At 45.2% G+C, this 24318-nt stretch overlaps 3 protein-coding genes across 7 annotated transcripts; 1 reads left to right on the plus strand and 2 right to left on the minus strand.

Annotated features, from left to right (window-relative positions):
* Positions 1–1374: 1374 nt before the first annotated feature.
* On the minus strand, positions 1375–6093 carry BATF3 (basic leucine zipper ATF-like transcription factor 3). The gene is made up of 3 exons (XM_083857230.1): positions 6047–6093; positions 4775–4879; positions 1375–2330 (listed from the first exon to the last, which is right to left on the minus strand). The coding sequence occupies exons 1-3, from the start codon at positions 6080–6082 to the stop codon at positions 2145–2147; spliced, it is 327 nt and encodes a 108-aa protein (XP_083713356.1). The 5' UTR covers positions 6083–6093; the 3' UTR covers positions 1375–2144.
* Positions 6094–10406: 4313 nt separating this feature from the next.
* Positions 10407–19230, minus strand: NSL1 (NSL1 component of MIS12 kinetochore complex). 2 transcript variants are annotated; one of them, XM_083856957.1, is made up of 6 exons: positions 19009–19230; positions 18634–18718; positions 16778–16908; positions 14348–14402; positions 11653–11720; positions 10407–11073 (listed from the first exon to the last, which is right to left on the minus strand). In XM_083856957.1, exons 1-6 carry the CDS (start codon positions 19189–19191, stop codon positions 10798–10800), a joined length of 798 nt encoding a protein of 265 aa, XP_083713083.1. In that variant the 5' UTR covers positions 19192–19230; the 3' UTR covers positions 10407–10797. The 2 variants fall into 2 exon arrangements, with proteins under 2 accessions (XP_083713083.1, XP_083713082.1); XM_083856956.1 differs by having other exon boundaries at positions 18892–19230.
* On the plus strand, positions 19165–23943 carry TATDN3 (TatD DNase domain containing 3). Of its 4 annotated transcripts, none has more exons than XM_083856960.1 (10): positions 19165–19243; positions 19318–19350; positions 19436–19509; positions 19715–19799; positions 20494–20556; positions 21590–21699; positions 22101–22156; positions 22367–22479; positions 23249–23323; positions 23601–23943. In XM_083856960.1, exons 1-10 carry the CDS (start codon positions 19190–19192, stop codon positions 23742–23744), a joined length of 807 nt encoding a protein of 268 aa, XP_083713086.1. In that variant the 5' UTR covers positions 19165–19189; the 3' UTR covers positions 23745–23943. The 4 variants fall into 4 exon arrangements, with proteins under 4 accessions (XP_083713086.1, XP_083713085.1, XP_083713084.1 ...); XM_083856959.1 differs by having other exon boundaries at positions 19167–19243; positions 23246–23323; positions 23601–23942; XM_083856958.1 differs by having other exon boundaries at positions 19168–19243; positions 23243–23323; positions 23601–23941.
* Positions 23944–24318: the final 375 nt, after the last annotated feature.

Consider the following 24318-nt stretch of genomic DNA (forward strand, 5'->3'; position numbering starts at 1 on the left):
CATGAACAGTACTTAAGGATGGGGAGTGTACCACAGAACTTGCACATGACACCAAGTGATAAACTGGAGTCAGCTTCTAGACAGGTGTTTAGAAGAATAAATACATGAGGAGGAGAATTTTACACAGGGAAGTAGATTTCTACTTCTAGAAGAGAGCATCTGTGGAACAAAAATCTTTAGAAGGATTCAGCTGGGATGGACTGTCTTGGATTAGCTGATCTTTCCTCTCATTTTTGAGAGGACTTCATATGTGAGACCAGCTTTGTACAGTCCTGATCCAAATTAGATACTTTCCAGTCAACTGCACATACCTAGTGAAGAGAGAGGAAACATTCCCTCTCTTCCTTCATCCTAAATTATGATGGATTTTCCCAGAGTGAATGTTGTTCATTTCCACCATGCCACTCCTTCTCCATTACATCTCCACTCTGCCCAAATTACACAGTGGCCTCCAGTGCCTGAGTGGGTGTGTGGATGAATATTTTTAAGATAGCTTCCTTTCTTAAGGGTGACACACAGAACAGTTTCAAGTTCATTGCCCAAAATGTGTATCTTGAACTGCACTGAGACTTTTGTTTTCCTAGGCAAGGAGTGCAGCAGATTCTCTTTGTGGGATGACTCAGTTCTTACGGGATCATAAGGAACTTTCAAGACAGCATTTAGGCTGCAGATGCACATCCTGGAAATTCTCTTGGGAACAACCTAACAAATTATTTGAAGAAACTAACAGCTCATCTGGAGTTTCTAGCCTAAGGCAATGGTACCAGAGGGCCCTTTAGAAGGCAGAGCTGACTACATGGTTTCCCAAGTTCTGTCTTGGCAGTGACCAGCAATACACCAAAAGAAAAAAAAGTTTAAAAAATTAAAACTCAGACATTTCAGATCATATTCTGATGATAAATACCGTGATCCTGGTGAGCAGAGAAACTAATCCCATGAGTTTAACTGAAAAAAATCCAAATGCTGGAATGAGAGAGCTGGCAACGGGGAGGAGATTTTTATTATCCAAAGGTGCTCTTTGACTGGGAAATACTGTGAGAAAAAGACTCTTTGCTGGATCCCAAGCTACAGCAACCACATTTCTAGAGGCTGACACTACTAGGAATCTTCAGAGAAAGTAAACACAATTTTCTGTGTATTTCTCAGTAACATTGCAATCATACTTCCTTTTTGTAACTAAGAAGTTAAAGAAAACAGAATGCTTTTCTTTCAAAAATTATCAAACGCCTTCAGTGTGGACATAGAACAAAATGCTTAGCAAAACTCAATCCACAGACAAAATTTTCCAGAGGCAATAAGCAAGATGAAGGAAGGATGAAGATATTTGTTCATTTCCAGTGGGTCCATTAAAGGAGTAAATTTTAAAATCTGCTTTTTAAAACAATGTCTAAAACCATCTAACTCTGTTTGCTTTTCTTCTACACAGTGCAGACAATCATCATCAGAAACTGGCCACGCCGTATTTTAGGATATAAAACACTCCAAGGACTAACGCCAGCAGGGCTGATGATTTGGAATATTAAAGACTAAGAAAACTCTTTTGTTACACACATTTCAGAAGAGGAATCAACGAAGATCCAATAAGTAAATAATAGAACAACTAACTGGATGATTAGCATGAGACTTTGGCATTGACCAGCAAATGAAAAGCAGAGATGCTAGAAAGACATCAATTATTGAAGAAGGTAGAGAACATTATAAAGATGAGACATCGCTTTTATTAACCAAACCTGTTTAGAGAGATAAAACCCAGCAGCCAGATCATGACATACATAGGTGACAAGTGACAAAGGATTACTGGCAGTGAACATGTGGGAGAAAGGCATCCCAGTCTGAGGTCGGTACTTTTCCCTGTCTACATTCCATTGCTCCATAGTGGGCTGCACGGCACTTTGACATTTCTAAAGGCAAAACCATGGCTTGAAGGGTCTACCAAGTTAGAAGCTGATTTTCAAGTTGTCTTTTTTCCCATATTGGTGTTTTCCTGAGATTCAGAAGACTGTAACATTTCAATGTGGAGAAGAGCTGTGTGGTCAAGTCCAGTCCTCTTGGATGGAAGAACAGCACACTAAGTAGGCAGTTCTTCAAATCTCCTGTTAATGGCACTTTCACACATCACATTTAGAGGTGATTGAGGAGAGCACTCATCTTGGTAGGCAGCTGGCAAGTGCATCAGGCCTTGGTATGGTCACAAAGTTCATGGTGCAGTGCAATAGTGGACAGATCTTTTCATGATCCTTCAACACTTCACTCAAGTGTTTCATTTCATCCGTTAGCTTTCCAATTTCTCTTTTCAGGGAGGTATTTTCTTGCTCAAGAGACTCATATTCCTGGAAGGAGGGGAAAAGTAAAAAAAAAAAAAAAATACAACTCACAGTCAAAACATTCCTTTCAGTGCTTCCACCTTGAGTACATTCACATAACTGTATAAATACAGTGTGGTTTCTTACTACAACTCACAAATTGCTGAGGAAAGACAGACACAGCATGGGTGCTGGAACAGGGCAAGTGCTTTACAACCTGTGCCCTGACCATGCTGCAATTCCTGTCATGGCCCTGAGGACCAGGAGGTGCTGCTGGCCCTCAGGACTCCCCCAGAAGCCCAGGGCTGCAGGCATGGATGGCTGTGTCCCCATGGTGGCCTCTTCCACCTTGGGCTGCCTCTGCTGGGAAGCACCAAAATGGACTCTACACTGTGAGATCACAGAAAATGAAAGCACTGACTGCTGAGAGGTGCTGGAAAACACAGAGCCTGGCACTGCTGGTGAGAGGAGGGCAGCCCCCACTCCAGGGCAGTGCAGGGAAAAGCCATTTATCCAGGCTAGCACAACGTCTCCACTGCTTTCCTCCAGGCCTGACAGAGCTTGTAGCCTCCTGCTCAGAAGCCCAAGAACTCAGGAGGAGGAAAGCATCATGCCAGCTTGGTGCCAGACTCATTTTTTCACCAGAAGACCAGACTACTGCCTTGGTTATCCCTGACCTAGCTGTTTTTGAGCTAAGGCTTCTCTGGCAATAAATAGGCTGCTGTTAACTGCAGGGAAGTTTTAAGTTGCTCTGCAACATACATGTGATGGATGCAAGACTCCTGCATCACATTTTTTGATAACTGCGTGTCCCAAGTGTCCCTGCTTCTAAGCCTTTTCACCCCAAAGAGAAGAGAGCTAGAGGTTCAGAGCCAGCCCACTGAAAAACTGCAGATGGATGTCTCGTTGCTGGCCCAAGGCTCAACATCCACCCACTCAATCTCACCTCCCTGAGAAAGCTTCAGAGGAAACTTCAAAGCCTACATGTGCATTAAAAGGCAGCAGGGAGAGCCTCTCATGCAATGTTCTTCTGGGCAGCCTGGCACTGCTTTTGCTCCCCTTTGCTGCAGAACTTTGGGCTCCCTGCCCACCCTCACACCCTCCTGCCACCTCTCACAGAACAAAACAGGCACAGTCCTCCCAACACAGTACTGGAGCCAAACTCCAGCCACGTTGTCCAACCCCAATTGTCATTCTGTTCCTCTCTTGCTGCCCCAAACCCCACGGTCCTGGGTTTTGGAAAAAGTCTGGCTGTCCCATTGCTCTGTCCCATTTTCAGGGGTGAGACTGTCACATTGTTCTTTCTAAGAAGGAATGTCTATTCAACCAGATCTGTCTACACCTGGCAAAACCTGTGTGCCTCAGAATGAAGATTCCCAGCATGAGGAAGATCTTCAAGTTCAGGAGGAACATCAGAAAGGCTGCAGGATGGCACAGGGCCCAAAAATGATTCCAAAGCCAGGGGTTACCCCTTTTCACAAGTACCCTGCACCTGGCTTTCTCAGGCGCTGACTCAGAGGAGACCTGGGAAAAACCAAGCCCAAAACTCCCCACATTGTCCCTCTTAGTCTCTGCTAACTGCTGGCAGAACCTTCCACAGTGAGAAAGAAAAAAGCCTGTGATGAACCTTCAGAGCTGAACAGCTGACTCCTCCACAATGGCAGTGTGCTGCAAAACTGACAATTACCCCAAAAGCTGACTCCTGGCTGCAAGAGCACTGTTGTGTGAGGGAACATCCAAAACTAGAGAAAAGGGATGCCTGTCCTCCAGTATTTGCACTGGGGACACAAGAAAAAAAACCAAAACCAACACATAGTGATATTAAGAACTTCTGGAAGAATCAGTTACTTTCATTTTATTTGTTTAAACACCCACTGTTACTTTTCAAAGCATGCAAGTATAACAGCCAGTCAAGACAAGCTCTCAGGCTTGCAGGTTCCCAAGTTCCTAAGAAGCCTTTTTAAGTGGGTATGTTTGGGGACCCCATTGCTGACACCACAGTTCTAGGATTGATTTATGCCAGCATTGCCACTACATGGTCCCCTCCTCTGCCATCACCTCCTACCTTGTCAGACAGCAAGAACTCATCCACTGTCATAGCAAATGTGACAAGCTTAACACTAATACCAAAGAAAATGTTTCTGGTTTAGCCCAAAGGAGCCCTGTGATCCCATTCTTTGGGTGGTCACTGAAAGAACAAAAGAGGGAGGATGAGGCAAGGGCCTGACCATTTCTCTTTCTTCCTGGCAGTGTCACTGTAGGCAGAGCTGCACTGTCCAAGAGCAGCATCAGTGTGTGTCAGTTCCCAAGCAAGCATCCCACAGCACACCTTTCTGTGCCTCACCACCCACAGCTCTCTGAGCAGCATTAGTGTGAAGACAGGCCCACGCCTGCTTAAGAATCCCTGTTTATTGTAAATTCCCGTGCTCGGTACCCAAGCCATGACTGCAAAGCACCAAGTACCCATTCACCTCGTGAAGTTTATCTGCTTTCTGAGTTTGCTTCTTCCGGCTCCTCTGTGCAGCAACTCGATTTTTTTCTCTCCTCCTTACTTTTCTGTCATCTTCTTCATGACTCTGGAAGACATCAGCCAGAAACACTTTGCTAGTTTGTGAGGTGCACACAGAAGATGCCCCAAGTCGGGTGTGTAACTTTGTGAGAACGAACGTTTGTAATTTCACGGCGCTGACCCTCGGTCTCCCAGAGACCTCCTGCAAAGAGCAGCGCATCCCTCTGCCCACGGCCCAGGCGGACCCGAAGCGGCGGGGTGGAAGGCGGCATGAAGGCTGCCCGGGGGATGCCGCAGGGCTGGCTACCCGAGCGGGGAGCGGCGCTCCCGCCCTGCCCGGCGGGCAGCGCTTTACACCTGCCTCGCTCAGCGCGGCCGGCGGGGCGGAGTGCCAGCAGCGGGGAGGAAATCCCTGCTCCCATCCCGGCTGCCCGCGGCTGGGGAAAAGCCGCTGTTCCGCAGCTTTCCGCACACCTCCGGCGGTTCTCCCGCCCGCTCTCCCAGCCTGGAGCAGCCAGCCCGGCGGCGCCTCCCGGGAAAGGAAAGGCCGATGCCCGGGGGCAGCGGGCACCCCGAGGCGGCGCTGCTCGGCGTGACTCGGCCCCATGTGCCCGCCCGCAGCGCCGACCCCCGCCCGCTCCTACCTGCTGGCCGCCCTCGGCCGCCGCGCCTCGGGGCAGCGCGCTGGCCCCCGCCGGGACGGGGCACGACATCCCGGCGCCGCCGAGCCGCCCGCAGGGCTCCCCGGCCCGCGGGGGGTGCGAGTGCAGGGCAGCGAGGGGAAGGCAGTACAAGGGCGGGGCGGGCCGGGGCGGGCCGGGGCAGGGCAGGGCAGGGCAGGGCAGGGGACGCGCCGCCCCGGGCCGGGGGTGCCGCCGCCAGGTGCCGGGGCCGCCCGGGGCGGGGCCGCGCCCGCATGGCCGTCACATGGCGCCCGCCGCCGCCGCGGGAGCCCGGGACCCCCCGGCCGCCTCCCGCCGTGCCCGCCCCCCGGGACCGCCGCCTCTCCTCGGCCGCCGGGAGCCGGGGAAAGTCCGGGTCACGGCGCTGCCGGGCAGGAGCTGCCTGAAAATCCCCCCGGAGAGCCCCGGCCTCGGGGGCCGGCCGGGCTTGACGCCCCGCCGGGAGCCCCGACTGGCTCTTTCGCCTGCAGAAATAAACTCCCCGCGGTTTCTCCCCTCGGCAGGCTGCCCCCGGGAGCCGGCCGTGCCCCCGCGCCTCTCCCGCCGCTCACCTCCGGCCGCCCCCGCCCGCCGCGCTCCTGGGACATGGGCTCTCCGAGCGGCCGCGGCTCCGCATGGGGGACAGCCGGCTCAGCCCGGGGTCACGGCTGTGAGGACACGGCATCCGCGCTGGGATAAAGCGATTTTCACTTTCGCTACTCGCCCTGTTCCTTTAAATAATAAGGAAATGCGACAGACTTCTTGTAAAGGCGAAGCCAGACAAAGAGTGCTGGAAATACAGTTGTTCCAGACAAAAATCTTTCTGTTCCACTATTCTGTCGAGAGTATTTTAACAGACTGAACACTGTTTCTTTTACCTCTCGGAACACCTTCCTTGCATTTTAATTGCACAGCTACCTTGGCTTTATGCTCTGAAAGGGGGTGTTTGCACTGACAGCTACTTCAACATCCTTGCTCTACTGCAAAAGAATTTGTAACTCTTGTACCTTCCTGGCTGTGCTCAAGTCACAGAGGTGAACACATGACCTTGCTGGGAGGGTTCGTGCCCCCAAACTGCAGCGTAGTCGGTCATAAAGCCCCAGGTATCTCAATAAATCAGATACTTCCCTATTTTTCTGGTTTCCTCAGCAGCTTGAGTCATCCAGCTTAGATGAAGTTAAAGACTTGGTAAACTGAGTAAACACAGACTATCCTTCCAGGAAGATCTGGCTAATAGTTCATGCTAAAGGTGAGGGAGCCATGTTCCCCAGGAGTCCAAGAGTCACACCAAAGTCTGTGCTCTGCCACAGGTTTCCTGGTAGGCTCTGGTACTAGAAGACTTCAGTGTGACTTCCTTGGTTTGAACCACGTCTTCCCAGCTGTTCCACCTCAAGCAACTTGTGTCCCCACCCTCCAGACTACCTACACATTTACTTGATTTTGCACTTTTCAAAGAGCTTCTCCAGCCCTGAAGGACTGTGTCCCTGTGAGTCTTCCCATCCTAAGAGCTATGGGAAGGTGGCTGGTGACCACAACTGGGAAGCACACTCTCACCAATATAATCTGACCTAACCTGCATCCCCAGACTGTGCTGGCTCTCCCAAGCATCCCACAGGACATCCTCCTGGTTTTTGCAAAAGTAGTCTTGATTCTTTTCTCCCTTTGTCATCTCATGTGCCAAGAGCAGGATGTTTACCAAGGAGGCAGCAGAAGGTGTGGGTTCAGTGCCATTCTCTAGATGAGGGAATCCAAAACAGCACCTCCTGGAAAGCAGCCCTGGCCACCAGGCAGAGAGTTATTAGAGGGTGAATTGCTCTCAATTGCTCATTTGAAATAGCCTAATCTTGCATTAACTACACCTCGTGCAGTTAAAGGAAAGCAATACACGAGGGCAGGAGCAGAGACTTTGTTGGGACAGTTGCTTAAAAAGAGCACTGGGTTCTTGGTGCCTTTGTAGCTTAAGCTCAGTTGAAAGAAACAGGACTAGAAGCCAGTATTTGCACAAGCTCAGGGAACAGGTATGTTCTCTTGCAATAAATGCTATGAACCACATGGACTAAAAACCTCAACCACCCTCCGGAGTGATCTGTGGGAAAGAAAGTCCCCTTCCACAGAGGTACTTTGAACTCCATGCTCCAGGAAAAATGCTGCCCCAAATGGCACCTGCACAAGCTACCTCACAGCATCAAATCATGAGCAGCTCCCCAAGAACTTATAAGCTCTGAATAAATATCCACTTCACTGAGTCATTCCCAGCAGCTGCAGAATAAGGTTTCCAGGATAACACAAGCATGGGACAAGCCAGGGGACAGTCCCCTTGAACCTGAACAGTCTGTTCTTGTTCAGAACAAATGACAAAGGAAATGACAAGTCAAAATTTGCTTGTGGGAACAAGTTTCTACTTAGTATTAAAGCTATCTCTGGTACATCTGTAGAAATGCCTACACAGTAATTCCAGGTAGTGCAGCAGTAAAGGCAAAGTTTCTGTGCAGGAGAGAAAAACCAGCCCAGAAAGCAGCCTAGTCAGCTGAGCTTACATTTTATAATGGCAGTTTATCAATGATTTTTGTCTGCACTGAAGCAGCCTACACACATGCAGACTAGTCTCTGATCACAGCTTAGCACAGCATGGCTCTTCTGGAGAATGGCACGTGTCAGAACTGGCTCTCAAAGTGTCCAGGATCCCAAACAGATGTCAGGGTCCATGTGAAGATTTCTGGAAAAGAAGCTTCACCTTGAGTTTGTAATCCCCTTTGTTCAGAAAGTACACACAGCAAAAGCATGTGTGGATGCTGCTCCAATTTGCAAGTTTTTCTTGGCTGCGGATGGCCCAGCCTCATGAGCAAAAAGCACATTGCAGACAGGACACACTAACAAACAGGGAGATGTTCTGTCTCGCCCTCGAGAGCCAGGAAGTTCAAACTCAGTTTGCAAATGAACCAAAGCATCCATCACCGTGGAGCTGTCTTACAAAATTCAAAGGCTATATAAAGAAAAACTACCAGACATTTCTTGATGCAATACCAATTCGCCCCAAGTTAAAAATAAGAAGTTTGGCTGTTGTGACATTTCAGTAGAAGCCTGATTAGACATGTCTTGCACAACATTGCCAATTCCTATAAAAAGTTAGCTGAAGGACAAAAGGCTACTGAAATGGGGGAAAATGAAGTGTTTCATATATTTCTGCCAATGGGAAGCACAGCTGGTAGCAGGTATCACTGGCTGTAGATTTTTTTAATAACCATTTACTGAAAACTGAAAATGCTGAACATTCCAGTGTTGAGTTTAGCTGATCACAGAACTTGCATTTAAAGGGAGGTTCTCTTTCCTAGTTTATACTCTGCACCTGAAATCCTGATTGCTTTTTCTTTACACAATCCATTTGAACAGCATTTCCAGATGCATTTTTCTTCTTCCACCCAGTTGCTGTTGCAACATGGGCTATTGAACAAAGACTGACTGCTTTAACTCAGCAGTAGTTACTCAAGTAACTTTCACTTACTTGAAATCCTGTGCAGGCCAACTATCCCTCAGTCTCTAAGCAGAAACATGCATTGTAGTGTCAATCTATTCATTATTTATTAAGGCTTAAACTACAGTGCTTTCCCTTTTTATTTTTTATGGCATTTGTCCTACCCCAGCCATTTCTGATGGAGCTTCTTCCAAGAGATACCTACTCCTAGCTATTTTCTGTACTTGCCTATCATTTGCAGAGAATCTACCTATTAACAGAGGAAATGGCCAAACACTGTAATAGCTGCCATGCAAAACGTTGCAGGGCTCACCTTAGCCCAGCAACACCCAGGACTTGTGTGAAGGAAGCCGAAGCGGGGATTTTCAACGCCGCGCAGAGCACGGGCACTCAAAATAGCAAGTGGCTGTGTGAGAAGGCGCCTGAGCCACGCGTTCCACAGCTCTGCAGCTCCAGTCCCTCTCACATCCTGTCCTCTCTGACACCAGAAGCTTTGTAGCCCAGAGATTAATAACACTTGTGAGTTCAAAGGCAGTGAATGGAACTCCTTCAGTTACTCAAGCCAGAATTTAACACAGATGTCCTCTGAAGTACGCTCACTGCTCAGCCACCATCTATTCCAGGATTAGAACTGACAATATTATCTGAAGCTTTGATCTTCCTTAATTGATTTAATTTACTTCATATAAAAACACACATTTGTATATACAAGGACAGGAAAAATATTTACATATGATTACAAGTCATATACAAGTACAGATGCTCATTTTACAAAATAAATGATGCTAAAATCTGTTTTCTTGAGAATTCTCAGTCTCTTAGACATTAGGTTGGACCTGTCTTCTTAGCACCAAACATGTCATTAATAAAGCTTCTAAAACTTCCCTCCATTTACTGTGTAAGAAATATGTTACAGACTGGACAGGAGTACTTACTGCAGGCAGATGCTACACTAAACTAGAAAAAGTTATAAATGGTTAAGGCACAATGCTCAATTTAGTACTAATTTGCAATCTTCTAGGTACTAATGAGTAAAGAAAACAAAAGTAAGCTAGCTGAAGTGAATACCATTTACTGGTAACCTGTACTGATCTTTAGTCAAACAACACAAATGCAAACACAACCCGAGCCAAGATCTTCTCATGGGTAGACATATTGTCCAGGAAAACCCCAGGCTGCAAAACTGGATTACATGAAATGAAATATTGGACCCTAAGATGCTGATGGTTGAATTCCTGTTCAGAAGGGCACACTGCAAGTAAATACACAGAATTATTAAAAACCCAAGTTTCAACAAACATGACTATAAATAAGCCTAGATGACCTACATTCAGGAAAGGTAGACTAGCAGGGACTAATGTCACATGTGTGTACAGACTTCATCAAATCAAATCGCATCAAATCTGGTGATTTCAATATGCTGCACTGTCAGTTAATTCATTAAAATAAAAGCCACCTGTCTCAGTAGGAGAACTAGACCTTCTCCAACCTCTTTAGAGACATGCTGAATGTAACTGAGCAGTTAGTGGTTTCCTAGAAGACTGCCCACATACATAAAGCATGCACACAAACTCTGAGACGCACAAGGACTCAGGCTAAAAACTGCAATATAAGAGCAAAAAATGAGTTAAATGGCAAATACACTTGCTGGATATTGGATGCTACTGGTACATGTCGGCTTTCATATACCATCAGTGTGACAGCAAAAGTAGAAATATTTAAAAGGTCAAAGACTAATTAAAGAAACTCCCATGTATAGCACTGAGGGGAGATGAGTTCTAAGAAAAGAGATGGAACACATGGAACAAAAGTGCAACTGAGATTCCAATGTGAAAACACAAAAGGAGAAATTCACGCGCTGAGAGTGATCTTCCTCCGCCGCAGTGGGTAGCGCCTTCTCTCGGGGGAATCTGCAGCTTTTCTTCTTTTCAGCAAAATATAAGGACTTTTACTAGAAACAGTTCCTGTTGGTGTCACTTCTCCTGGTGGTAGTGAATTTTGGACATTCTCCTCCTTTGCCTTGCAACCAGAAAAGACGTCTTGCCGCAGCTTGCAGAGTTCCAAGGTTGGTTGCATAGTTAATGCTTGGGAAAAACCTTCCGCTTTTTCTATGAGTGCTGGAATAGACTGCAAAAACAAACCCAAGTATCTCAAGTCACATGGGAAAAGCAATGATTATAAGGCATGCAATATGCTAATGAGATTCTGACAGGCACAAAAGCTTCAGTGTCTGCAGAGATGATGCTCAGGATGGCGGGTGAGGGCTGCAAACACAGAGCTACCACCCCAACAGTGAGGTGACTGCACTCAGAAACTGTGCAAAGGGTATGCCAAGTTAAGCATTCCCTCATGACCTCTCTAAGCTCAGGAAGTATCACAGGAACACCACAGCTGATGCCTAAGCAAGCAGTGTAGTAACAAATGTCATACTCCAGATAAAGTTGTACAGGTCTTCAAACGAGGTTCTGTTTTTCAGATGCTGCAGGTTCTGAAATCTCAGTAAAAGTATTTCCTACAGCCACAGGGTAATCTCCCTTACTACCATGAGGGGGAATGCTTTACAAACACAAGGCTTTACCTGCTTCTTAAGCACAGGCTTTTTTCTACCAAACTATAAGGAAGATGAGTTAGAACTCCCATTTTGTGACATATAACCAGATCAAGAAGATAAAAACATATTTCTCTTGGAGCACACAGAGGTCTCACCTGCATTGCTTCGCTGATCTGTTTGGATGCCACCTCTGTCGCCTGCTTCAGATCTGCGATGTAAGCATCTGCAGATAAACACAGCCCAGTTCAACTTCTGAAACAGAACTTTCCCCCATCACTCACTATCAGAAAATGGACAGAAAACCAGTAAAGCCCCCGTATAAAAACTAAACCAGCAGCACATCCCTTTAACACTGAGGATGACAGGTAGCATGGTTTATTTCACTAGTATTATTCTTTATCTCTCAAATTGCAGTAGCAGTCTCAACTACAGAAAGCCCCAAAGTTCTTACCTAGAAAATACAAAGCCACTATTTGAAATAAGAGAACAGTCATAAAGAAATAATCACACAAAAATATTTGTTTTCAAAACTTTTAAGCTCATATTACATTTGGTAAAAACCACACAGAACACAGAAAATAAACGCCACTGTGGAGAACATGACATGAAGAAAACTCATTTTAAGGAGGACAAATAAATCATCCTGTGTCTCTGACAAGTGGGCTTTTAAAATAAAGGCTGCTTTTTTTTTTTTTCTTCTGGCTTAACTTACCAGGCATTGACACCAAAAAGAACATAAGCATAAGTAACACGAACTGCACTCATTCTGCTGTGTTAATAAGGAAAGAAAAAACCCCAGCTTTCAAGAACACTGAAGCAGGCAGCAGGTGCAGAACACCAGGGGGAATACAGCATATATTTGACTGTAGTAGCAATATGATAAGATCACCAACACTTTAATTCTGTATTCAAGAGTTAAGCTCTAGGCTATTATAAAACTGTTTTGCATGTCCTCCATCCACAAAACTTAAAAAGAGCAGATTAGCATGCTTCTGGGAAGTAAGGAGCCTCACTTCCACTATGATTAGTTTTCTGTAGGGTTTCACCAGTGCCTGCAGTAGGACACGGTGTCAGGTGGTTCACACACCCCTAAAGCCTGTCAGGGTTAAACACAGCATCCTGTTTTGAAGTCAATCTCATTAGTGCTGCTGAAGGTATTTAAAGTCAGCCACTGCATTCTAGCTCAGGGTTACAGTGATTCCCTGCTGAAACGTGGTAACCACCAGGAGGCTGTGCTTGTTGAACTCTCCATGTGTCCAATGTGCTGGTCAGAGCTGGGTTAGGAACAGATGATCCCTGTGTGAACACAGACACTAAAATGGACCATCATTCAGTTTGTAAGAATAAGCTGTCCAAAAGCAAGCTCTTTAAACCCATCACAGAGCCCTATGGAAGGGCATTCTTTAAAAGAAGGATACGTCTGTAATGAAGCATTCTTACAACAGAGTATTTGAGATGAGGAGGCTGCTAACCTTATGACGTGGTAAGGATGGAGTTCAGTAAAAGTAGACATAATTATTTGGATTATTACACAGAAAGACTGACACACAGTTAAATGAAATTTGCCTGCAAGAGTTCAGCTTGACATAGATGTCATTATATTCCTCAGTGTTCAAGGCTTTCCAAAACATAGGGAAATGAAACAAGGAAATGAAAGGTATTGAGTAATCTAAACATTTTTGGTTTCTAGCCAGTGTACTTGCTAAAATGGGATACATAAACTTCCCAAAGACTACATAATACCAAAATTCTGCACAAACTCCATGGTATGGTTGCCACAACTTTGCTGTTACCAAACCCAAACCCACAATATCATAGTGCAAGCTGCTACTAACTTGCAAATAGTTGACTGACACTAGAAACCAAAAGGAACTCAGATATAAAGTGACCCACTGTACTGCTCCTACTGGCTGCTTTGCTGCACAGGCTGGCACTGCTGGAAGCCATGTCTCCCATCTACAAAGAGGAAATGATGTTTAGAATGAAGTCAGATCAGCAGGGTGAGAACTGGGAGATTCAGCTCAGCTCCTCAAACTCTGAGCACCAGTGCTTGTTACACCATTTTTACATCATGTGCAGTAATTCATAGTGAGGGTTCTCACTTCTCAAATTAGAACTGCTCTGCTGAATTCTGTCATTTTTCAATACTTAACAACAGGCAACACCAGATTTCCATTTATTAAGGCCAGCCTTAAGAGAGCACATACCAATCACCCACTGCAAAATCCACCACCTTGTTCCAAGGAGTCTGTACAAGGCACCTTTCCAAAGCATGCAGCAAACTTACAGTGTTGTTTGCAGCTCTGTTCCTTCATCAAGGATGATGAAATCTGTGTCCTACCTAGCAAGTTAGGGGAGTCACCACTGCCACCACTGAGCCCTACACAACAGCTTTCAATTCTCTGAAGGAACTGACTGGTTAGGAAGAGAGGCTGAAGCATTTCTAGTACTTGTGTGTAAGGAACACAAGAATAGATGAAGTACAATGTCAGTGATGCATCCAATTCCCCATGAGGCCTCCAGCAGTGATGAAGGAAAGAAGCAAGGAAGCCTTCTGGGGGTAACTGTGTGACAATTTCTCCCCAGTACACACACAGAGAGGCCTTTGCCAACTTCTTGCCTTAAAGTACAGTGCCCAACTGCAGGCAGCACTCAGAACAAGAGAAATGGATGTGGTAAAACTCAGGCAGCAATACATTCACTTATGACAAACTTCTAGCTTATTAGTCAATTTATAAACAGCCAATTCTAAACAAGCTTAAAGAAAGAAAACTTCTTAAATATTTACAGTTAGCCTGTAAGTGAGGTGGTGTTTCCTCAGTACAGCTGCCCTCCCCACAAAATTTTTACCTTGAGAAGGCTGAGGTGTTATCTCTGCTGGTTTTACCACGGGCTGGTAGAGCTTCTGCATATTCAAAAAACAAACAAACAAACAAACAAACAAACAAACACTATTAAATACTCCCTTTAATAGATATGTAATATACATATAGCAGTCAGAACAATGGAGATGGTGGTGGAATTATTAAGATTAAGAATATATTAGAGGTACAGTTTATAGATACCTAGTTACTGAAAGTAGTATTCTGGTTAACACAGTTACTGTAAACAGATCTCCAGAATCTGCTTGAGTTTGCAGAATTCTAATTATTAAAGCATGAGAAGTGACATCTCGGCATTTTGGAAGAAGCATTGCCCCCTGCTGCACGACTGAGGAAAAGGAGCTGCTTTAGCTTCTCAGGAGCCACTGACAGAACCAGCATGCTTTCACAGAGCCACAAACTCCAACAAAGGGTACTTTAGGACAAAAAGCTAAGAAAAAGAAAAGTACTTAAACTACTACACTCTAGCCCTGCAGTTATTTACATAGAACTAAGAACACTTTGCTTCACAAACTGTGAGTCCTGTGACCTCATATCAGTTTACTGAGACATGAATTAAACTAATAATTGAATACAACCCACACTTAAGTTATATTAGAGGTAGAACTTGAAGCAGCTAACAGGGAAGAAGGAAACAAAGCAAGGCCAAGGGAACAGAAGTTAGATCATCTGCAAGTTAGTGGTCTCCACTTCAGGAGCTGTCCCTCAACCTTCTTCAAGCAAAAGCAAGTAGGGGAAAGCTAATTATTCCTCGCTGTAGTTTTGCCAGAGAAATTTTTTCACAGTTCACAGAACTTCTTAGCAAGTTTGCAGTAACAGCTCCGAGGAGAACAAACGTGGCTTGCATTGGCCTCAAACTCTACAGAACATATTGACTGAAAACCCACAGGATGATCTCCTGCTTTGGCAATCACAAGGAGATCACCACAATAAATGAGTGGTTCTCTTCAGGTAAATCACATCTTCATGGCTGCTCTTTATGCCTCAGAAAGCATCACATCATTAGCTATGGTCATGAAAGAGCACAAGAAATCCTCAACCAAAACCAAAAAAAACACTGGTACCTTTGCAGAAATAGCTGAGAGATGGGAAAAAAAAAAGGATAAATATTTACAGAGATAAACTAAGCTTTCCATATCGCTTACATGCATTTCTACATGTTCTTACAGGGATAAACTAAACTTTTGCAGACAATTTTAATTAAAATAATCATCTAGTTGTGGTGGTGTAAACTTTGAAGAGGTCAGCAAGAGAAAAAAAGTAGCATGAGAGGAGCAAATAATTAATCCACTGTGAGACTCAGGTGGCAGAAAGATTAAAAAGTCTTGTTAAATCTTGGTGTTATGCAATAGCATATTTTATTTGATTTGATTTTGTTTGCTTATTTTCCATACTTGATAAACTGACAAAACAGAGAGATCACAAAAGGCAATATATGTTAGTAAATATCTCATGTGTAAGACAAAAGTGTACCCATGCACTTTTCCTTACCATACATCATCTCTGCCTGGCTAACCTAGAGAGTTAACATTTATCAATTTTAGTCCTCAGAAATGCAATGGAGGCTCCTACACAACTTTCTAAAAAAATCCCTGCTTTCTTTAGTATAGAACAGCTGAGGTTGGAAAGGACCTCTAAACACCCTCCTGAAAGTTGGGCCAACTAGGGCAGGTTGCTCAGAGCCTCATCCAGCCAGCTTTGAGTATCTCCATGAATCTCTTCAAGGATGAACACTCCATAGTTTCACTGGGCAACTTGGGCCAGTGTTTGACTGAGCCTCAGCCTCTTGTTTTTTGCCAAAGGAATCCTGATTAAACAGGAGGTAAGCAAAAGGGAGGCCTAACACAACTTGAGGGAAGAAATCCAGCAGCTGAGGACACGACTGGCTTGTTTAAAGCCAGTAATTACACTGTGTGTCAAAAATCCCACAGAATTTACTGTAGTGATTCCTTAATCCACACTGTCTTTTCCCCCATGCTTTACTGAAAGTTGTTACTCCATGTAGCTCCAAAGAAGTGCTCAGGAAGCCAGTGACACTTTGTTAAATCATACACTGTGGGTGATACTATCTATCTGTATGTAGTGTAACATCTAGTACCTCACCCTTGGGCAAAGACTCGAGGAAGATAAATAGGTGCCTACTGACTTGTAAATCCTGAGTCACCAGGCTGAAGCAATCTGCTCCACAGACCCAATTCAGACACAGTCACAACCCTTTGTAGTTACTTAGTAAACTTACTAAGTTTAACCCTTAGTCATTGAAGAACCAGTTAATGAGAAAAAGCAATTTCATTTTATGACAATGAATCAAAACCAACCATGGGAAGGAGCTTAGAGGTCAACATTGGATGACTGATTTCTTAATGCAAACGTTTTCTGAAAGTCTTAGGTTACTCACCAACATCTCTTGCTCTGCTTTCATGGTTTGGATGGCATGCACCAGGATCTTTTTAGGCCACTGTTTACGCTTAGTTGCTGTCTCTACTATTAATTCATCAAACTGATCCTCCAGAATTTTAATATTGGAATCTGAAAGTGACAAATACACATAGTTACTGTGGAATTCTCAGATTTTTTTTTTTTTTGAAACAATCTTATCAAGAAAAAGAAGCTTTAGATCTCAAATTTTAAAAAAACCATGCATGATTATCAACATGGAGATAAATTTATGTCTTGAATCCCCTTGCTAAGGCAGTATAGAGACTGGAGCATAACCTGGTGTTGGCCAGTTATTTTGAAGTAAACTATCTGGGGAGACAGAGAACCATCCAGGGAAAAAAAAATAAAAAATGTATTTCTCTATGAACTCTGAATCAGTGAAGAAAGTCTTATGACTTTAAAAGATAGCAATGGCTATCTTTTAAAGAGAAAAATGCTTTATCTGTGTGATTTACAAGCGTTAAACAAACTCCAACTATACAAACAGTAACTGGAAGCCTAAATGATTTTATATCACACAGTGCACAAATACGCAGTTTCACATTTAAAGTCACTGTTCCTATTAATGTGTTGAGTATAACTTGCAAGCCATGCAATGCTTTCAATCTAGTGGTAAAAATGGATTTTGAGCACCCTCTCTGGGTCACTCCACGCAGCATCAAGTGATTGCAAAACTCAGAAAGGAAAAGTCAAGGTTTTAAGAGTTTGTGGGTTTGTTTTGGTTGTTTGTTTTACAATCACCATGAAAGCATTTAAATATAAACAGGAAAGACTTAAGCCACTGGTCAACATAAACATGGAAGGCACAAAATGCCAGATCTGTTGGTGACTCAAACTGGATCAGAGACAGGCACATGAGTAAATCTACATCAAATTAAAAAGCACAATATAGTCCTTACACCTGCTTTATAGCAGCTGTGGGCAGATGACAGTGTCTCAGCTTTGCATTTTGCATCATGACATCAGTGCATTTTTGCATTTTGCATTTTTAACCTTGTAGTCAAAGTAACTGGAGTTTTATCATTCTAGAACTACAACTGCAGACACTTCACAGAATCAGAGAACAGTCTGGGTTGGAAGGGTAGATCACCTTTAAAGGTGATCTAGTCCAATCCCCCTGCAATGGGAAGGTACATCTTCAACTAGATCACATTGCTCAGAGCCCACACTTGCTCAGAGCTCCCTAACCAAAAAACTGTCCAATGTTTTTGTTCAACAGCTCCATAGCGAGCTCAATGTATCTGTATTTTCAGCTCTACCTGCAAAAAGCATCAAGCTGCAGGTAAAGAACACCTAATGCCAACACAGGAGAGTGAATGAACCTCACTGAAATTTTCTTTGGACACCAGACTACCAGGAATCTCCACTACTTTTATTCAAAAGACAGTAATTATGTAATACAAACAATATATTTATATAACAATTATTTTCAACACTTAATGTGTATATTAAATAGCAACAACCAAGTATCGCCTAGGGCCTTTTGATGGCTCTTGGTCACGGCCCAACACTCAGGCGGGAAGGGCCCCCAGAGCCTCCTGCTCACAGCAGGGTCAACGCCCATAATTCAAAAACAGACTGCTCAGAACGCTTCTGGCCAGATGGTTTTTGGAAGCCTCCAGTGCTGGACACAAGCCTTTTCCAATGCCCTGTTATCCTAAGAATGAGTGTTTACTTCCTTACATCAAGTCAGAACCTCCCCTTCCAATCGGCCCCCCTTTACCTCCGGATAACACCAAACCAAACCCAACCCAACCCAACCCAACCAAACCAAACCCACCCATCCCGCAGGAAGAGATGGAACCCGCCGCCTACCGCTCTGCAGCCGGGACTCATCCGAGGCCTCCTCCCAGGGCTGCCCGTTGATGGTGACGTTCTCCCGCACCGCTGTCTCGAAGTTCTGCAAGGCACGGGACAGGCTGAGCATCCATCCATCCATCCATCCATCCATCCATGGATCCATCCCTCCCTCCCGCAGGCAGAGCCCGTCCCCCTCACCGCCCTGCCCGGAGGCACAGCCGCGCCCTCAGCCCGGGCCCTGATCCGGCACAGCCGTTCCCGCTCCCCGCTCACCCAGAGCGCCTCTGCCTCCGCCGCGGCCCCGCCGGGCTGTCCCTGCGCCAGGGCCCGCAGGAAGGGCGCGCACAGCTCCAGCACGGCGCTCAGCCCGCGCCGGGAGCAGCAGCGCACCCGCGGGTCCCGCCGCGCCGCGCCCGCCGGCCCCGGCTCTGGTCCCGGCTGTGGTCCCGGCTCTGGTTCTGGCCCCGGCCCCGGCCCCGGCGTTGCCGCCATTTCCCGCCCGGGCCGCGGGGAAAATGCCGGCCCGGAAGCGGAACCCGCGGGCGCGCGGTGCCTTCCCGCCGGGCGCGGCATGGCGGGGCCCGTGGACTGTCACTGCCACCTGGCCGCGCCCTGCTTCCAGCAGGTGAGGGGAGGCCCCGCGGGCAGGGGGAGCCCCGGGCGCGGCCCCCCGGCTGAGGCGGTGCGTGTCTCTTGCAGGACGTGGCGGCCGTGGTGCGGGCGGCGGAGCAGGTGAGGGGGGCCGGCCTGCCCTCAGGGGACCCTCTCCCCGCGTCCCCGCCGGGCTCAGCGGGCCGGGGGTCTCTGTGTGCCGCAGGCGGCCGTGTCGGCGCTGGTGGTGGTGTCGGAACGGGCGGACGAGTTCCGGAGCGTCGTGGAGCTGTGTGAGAGGTGCGAGGCCGGCGGGGAGCCCGGAGCCCGCCCGTGTCAACCCATGCCTTGGGGAGTGACGGGGGTGCGCTGCCCTCGTCGGCCAGGCCGCCCTTCTTGTGTTTAACCTGGGCTCTCTGGGCTCTTGGCCTTAAACTCAGGTTCTCTGTGGTCTTTCACACTCTGGCTATCTATTCCTATCCCTATTCTCGCTATCAAACCCTAGATTCCCAGGGTTTGTCCTGCCATGCCTGGGAGTTCACCCCGTTCAAGAGGTTTCTCCAGAGGAGCAGCGCAGCGTTACTTTGAAGGTAAAACACGGACTCTAAAACACTGCCAGGACTTTTCAGGACAGACGACAGGATGCTTCGGTCTGCCTGATTTACCTTCGGGTCTGCCCAGTGGTTTTTCTGCGCTCTGTAGTGCAGGAGACCCAGCGGACCAAATCCCGGGCTCTCTCAGCACATCCATTTGTCCCTGTCAGCCCTTAATGCAGCATTGCTCACTGGAGTCATCTGCCCAGATTACTGCACTGAAACGGTTTTAAAAATCCCAGGTGTGCTCTGCTTACAGCAAACAGTGTGTGCAGATGTTCCTTTGTTAACATGGGAACTGGAAGGCAACTGTTTGTGACCTTATCCGAAAAATCTCAGGGAGCTGTCTGCAGCTGTTTAATGTTACCAAGCTATTTATGGGCCTTGTTTTGATTACCTCTGCTGCTACTGTGAAAAGTTAGCTTAGGAGTATTTAAAATAAAGTTTATATATATATAGAGAGAGAGAGATAGATTTAGATATATAATGTAATGTGTAATGACATAGTTATTATGTAAAGAAGATAAATCCTTCAGGTTTCTAAAATCTGACTGTACAGCTCACAGTAATGGCAGGTTCTAAAGCACAGAATTCCAGAAGAGTGAGGGAAATGCTAATTTAATCATAAAGCTGGGTTCATAACCCTTTCCTCTTGTGAGGGCAGTGAGAGTTGCATCTTTTATTCTTGCAGGATCTGGATGCTGCGCTGCCTCTTATAGAACTTTACAAAGACAGATTGGTGGGCATTGGAGAAGTGAGTGGAATTCCATAACTTGTTTAAATCTCTCCAGCAGCAGCTGTCACTGGAATTACAAAAAAATGAGTCAATGCTTGTTTTTCTGTATGTGGTAAGAGTTGCTATCAGCCTGAACAAGCACTAAATCTGATTGGTAGTTCTCTTAATGTGCTTTCCTTTATAGATTTGCTTGATTTCTTCTTGTCCTTCGTTATTGCTAGAAAATAGATGGAATTTATGCTGCTGGAGTCGTTGGAAGATTACATACTTATGCTCTCTTGTGTTATACCCAAAGGCAGATCCTTCCTGCCTTCTTCTCTGACAAAGTTAGGCTAAGCTGTGATTTCAGTACACCACACTGACTTGTACAGTTCTGGTTTTTAATCCTTCATCTGTCTGTATCCATCTGCTGTCTCCTGTCTTACATTTGTTTATAAATGACTTGAGGCTTTAGGATGGAGTCTGCCTCTATTTGTGTGTTAGTACCAGAGGGATTTACATCTGGTTCTGCACTGGCTACAGAAAAAGCAGGTTTTGGCAGAGCTTTGTAGCTAAATTTGCCATGTTATACTGTATATGAAGGGCTTCTCTTCTTCTAACTGTGAATGGGAGTGCTTTAAACTTTAAATTTTGCCTGAACATGTTTAGATCAAAAAAGTATAGAATTAGTAGGTCATTTTTTCTAGAAATGGGACTAAAGCTGTGGGTTCAGGTCAGAAATTTTACTTATCCTGGAGATCCATATTTGAGACTTAATCTGACATAATATTCAATAGAATATAAACCCCCAGTTTACAGTTACAGACTAAAATGTTAAATACCCTTGTCAGTAGCTGTCTGCCCACAAATGCTTTCATAGTTGAAAAGCTCATTGTTGAGAATGCATTCTTTTTTGAGTTAAGCTGCAGCTGAGCTCATTTTAATTGCAGTCTCTAATATACATATTTTGAAATGCTTTGCAGTTTTGAAGCCTGTTATGCCTTTGTATGTCTAATTATGGTTTTCTTAAGCGTTAGGTCTGTAAAACTTTTTCCCTTCTCTTGTACTGTAGGTTGGACTAGATTTCACTCCCAGATTTGCCAGCACTGATGAACAGAAGGAAGGACAAAGACAGGTTTTGATCAAGCAGATTGAGCTGGCAAGAAGACTGGATTTGCCACTGTAGGTTTTGATTATACCAGAGGGAGAATTTGCCCGGTCTCAGTAACATGTTGAAATACTTCCCAGGATTTATGGTTATTAAGTGCCCACAGGACTTTTTTTAGATGGATTAAACTGCCATAAGTGTCCTGTCAGTCTCCAGTTTGAAGTTTAGTTATAGAATTTTTCTTATATTTACACTTCTGTACAGACATCTTATGTGCCCTGTCCAATGCCATGTTGTTCTTATATCTCCACTGTAGCTGAAAGGATTAATATATACATCCCTGGGTTTTTTTCTTGATAAAGGTTGTAATACAGATGAATTATTTTCACCCCAAGATACTGTTAGTTTGCTTGTGTTTGCCATAAAAAGGTATTTGGCTAAATTTCCTAATGCTGGGCCTCTCCTTGCTGTGCAGGAATGTTCATTCCCGCTCAGCTGGAAGACCAACCATTAATCTCTTGAAGGAACAAGGTAGGTTTTTTATGCATTTCCTTTGCCATGGCTTTGCCAACAGGGTTTCTCCAGTCATGCCATGTCCTCACATCAGTTTCTGTGTGTTTAACTCAGGAGCACTAGTGCAGAGTTTCTGTGTTAATTCTGTGTGGGAGCAAGGTCCTGTTGGAAGCTGACATGGCAGCCCTGCTGTAACCCTGCTGATGTGATTTGATTTGTTTCTCCAAGGTGCTACCAGGGTGTTGCTCCATGCCTTTGATGGGAAGCCTTCTGTAGCCATGGAAGGGGTGAAAGCTGGATACTACTTCTCCATTCCTCCTTCCATTGTAAGGAGTGAACAGGTAATGTTTTGACCTGATTCCGGCTGGGGTCTGCTCCTTCTCCGTGCATTACACATTTTTACTTTGGCTGAATTTCTGCCTGGGGCTTTTGCCTTAGCTGGGCTTCAGAGGGGGAGTTCTGGCTAAAACAGCTCAGCTGTTCCTGAGAAGCAAGGGAGGGGTTCTCATTTTGTTGTGGTTTCCGGTGAACTTTCTTCAGAAGATTCTGTCACTGTTCTGTTTTACAGTAGGGACATGACACATAGAGAAGGAGTAGTTTCAACGTAGGACTGCTTTCTGTGATAAGCTCAGGAAATATGAGAGAGGAAAAGGTTTGATTTAAGTGGAGGGAGCCTGAGGGGTGGATATAAAGGGTGATGAGGTTAGGTATTTAGGAGGAAGGAAAGCATACTGGGGTTGAGAAGTAAAGCAGAGAGGAGGAAAAGACAGACAAATATTATATGCACAGAAAACAGCAAATTAGAATTGCACTGGCAGCTCTATAACTGGAAGAAAACTGCATTATTTAATAAATAACAATGAATTCAGTGTTGAGATAGTAGTGCTTTGGATATTTAGAAAACAGGAGACCCTAATTTGAAGGAATATCTTGAGCAGCTCCCAGTGTTCTTGCTTCCATTCAGAAATTGTTGATAAAGTGTAAACAGTGGCACCAAAGTCTTTTGATGTTGCCTTTAGAAGTAGGGAATATCCTCCCTTCATGATTTTTTCCCCACAGGTTTAAGTGCATAAAGCATTTAATGGCTGTCTTATTTTCTTCAAGAAGCAGAAGCTTGTGAAACAGCTGCCTCTGGAAAATATGTGCTTGGAAACTGATTCTCCTGCTCTGGGGCCTGAAAAACAGGTAAATGATGGGAAGGAGGGAGGGACTTCTGTGTAATTGTATCCAAACCCACACCTTGTGGAGGTCAGTTACTGGCACAGGATAGTGAAGTAGTCTTAAACGTGGGTACAAGAGAGGAAAGGGACTACCAAAGGAACTTAATCCAGGAGGAATGGATACACGTCATTTTTCTGCCTCACATGCCACAACGTGACTGAAGCTGTGTCAGAAAGCACTGAATCTGAAACACTTGTGATCTCTAGGGGTCTGTAATTTGGTTGCTTTGTTTGTTTTTCAGGTGAGAAATGAACCCAAAAATATTTATGTTGCTGCTGAGTACATTGCCAAAATTAAAGGAATTCCAGTTGGAGAAGTTATAGAAGTGACTACACAGAATGCACTAAAAGTATTCCCCAAACTTCAGCACTTTGTTCAGGTATAGATTCAGAAACTGAAATTTTCAGATAGTGTTACTTGTGGTGTAATTAATAAAACCAACGTACATCTTGTGTTAAGGTGGAGTTTTGCAGTTGGAAATTCAAGAAGCAAAGAGTGTTATGCAGTTGGATAGGATGAAAACAGGGAATTTCTCAAAGGCCTTTGGTGTGCACTGTAGTAATCTCTTGAATGTGATAAAGACACATTGTTCCTTTGCATCTCTCATGTCCCTGAACAAATAATTTGTAAAGAAGAACACCAAAATTGTCATTTCAGTTTCTCAGAGTGCTTGCCAGCTGCTCCTAGTCTGGGTGATGGCTACTGTACAGTGCTTGAGGCCCCCTTCAGTCTCTTTATTTCTGCTGACTGAAAGTCACAAATTGTGGACCCAGACATGATAAGAAAGCTCCTGTTACAACTGGCAGACTACGCAGATATTTTACTACAGTTTTGTGATGTTTTGGAGGTGGTCTTTTGGATTCAGCTATGTTGTCCAGTGTCCTAAAACTGAATCTGGTCCTCCCTCACAGCACCTGTGTGGATGTGGGCCTGTGAAATACTGATCAAAACTTTATTGA

This window comes from Zosterops lateralis (genome assembly GCF_965231275.1).
Source record: "Zosterops lateralis genome assembly, chromosome: 3".
NCBI lineage: Eukaryota > Metazoa > Chordata > Aves > Passeriformes > Zosteropidae > Zosterops > Zosterops lateralis.

Excerpts from the sequence above, each read along its gene's own strand:
- BATF3 (XM_083857230.1), bottom strand. The coding sequence starts at position 6,082 with ATGTCCCAGGAGCGCGGCGGGCGGGGGCGGCCGGAG. Across the intron at positions 4,880-6,046 it reads GCGGGCGGGGGCGGCCGGAG|AGTCATGAAGAAGATGACAG; the intron begins GTGAGCGGCGGG and ends GATGTCTTCCAG. Across the intron at positions 2,331-4,774 it reads AAGCAGATAAACTTCACGAG|GAATATGAGTCTCTTGAGCA; the intron begins GTGAATGGGTAC and ends CCCTCCTTCCAG.
- TATDN3 (XM_083856958.1), top strand. The coding sequence starts at position 19,190 with ATGGCGGGGCCCGTGGACTGTCACTGCCACCTGGCCGCGCCCTGCTTC. Across the intron at positions 22,157-22,366 it reads TAATCTCTTGAAGGAACAAG|GTGCTACCAGGGTGTTGCTC; the intron begins GTAGGTTTTTTA and ends TGTTTCTCCAAG. Across the intron at positions 23,324-23,600 it reads CTCTGGGGCCTGAAAAACAG|GTGAGAAATGAACCCAAAAA; the intron begins GTAAATGATGGG and ends TTTGTTTTTCAG.
- NSL1 (XM_083856956.1), bottom strand. The coding sequence starts at position 19,191 with ATGCCGCGCCCGGCGGGAAGGCACCGCGCGCCCGCGGGTTCCGCTTCC. Across the intron at positions 16,909-18,633 it reads TGAGTCCCGGCTGCAGAGCG|ATTCCAATATTAAAATTCTG; the intron begins GTAGGCGGCGGG and ends TGTCACTTTCAG. Across the intron at positions 14,403-16,777 it reads AAGCAGAGCAAGAGATGTTG|AAGCTCTACCAGCCCGTGGT; the intron begins GTGAGTAACCTA and ends TTGAATATGCAG.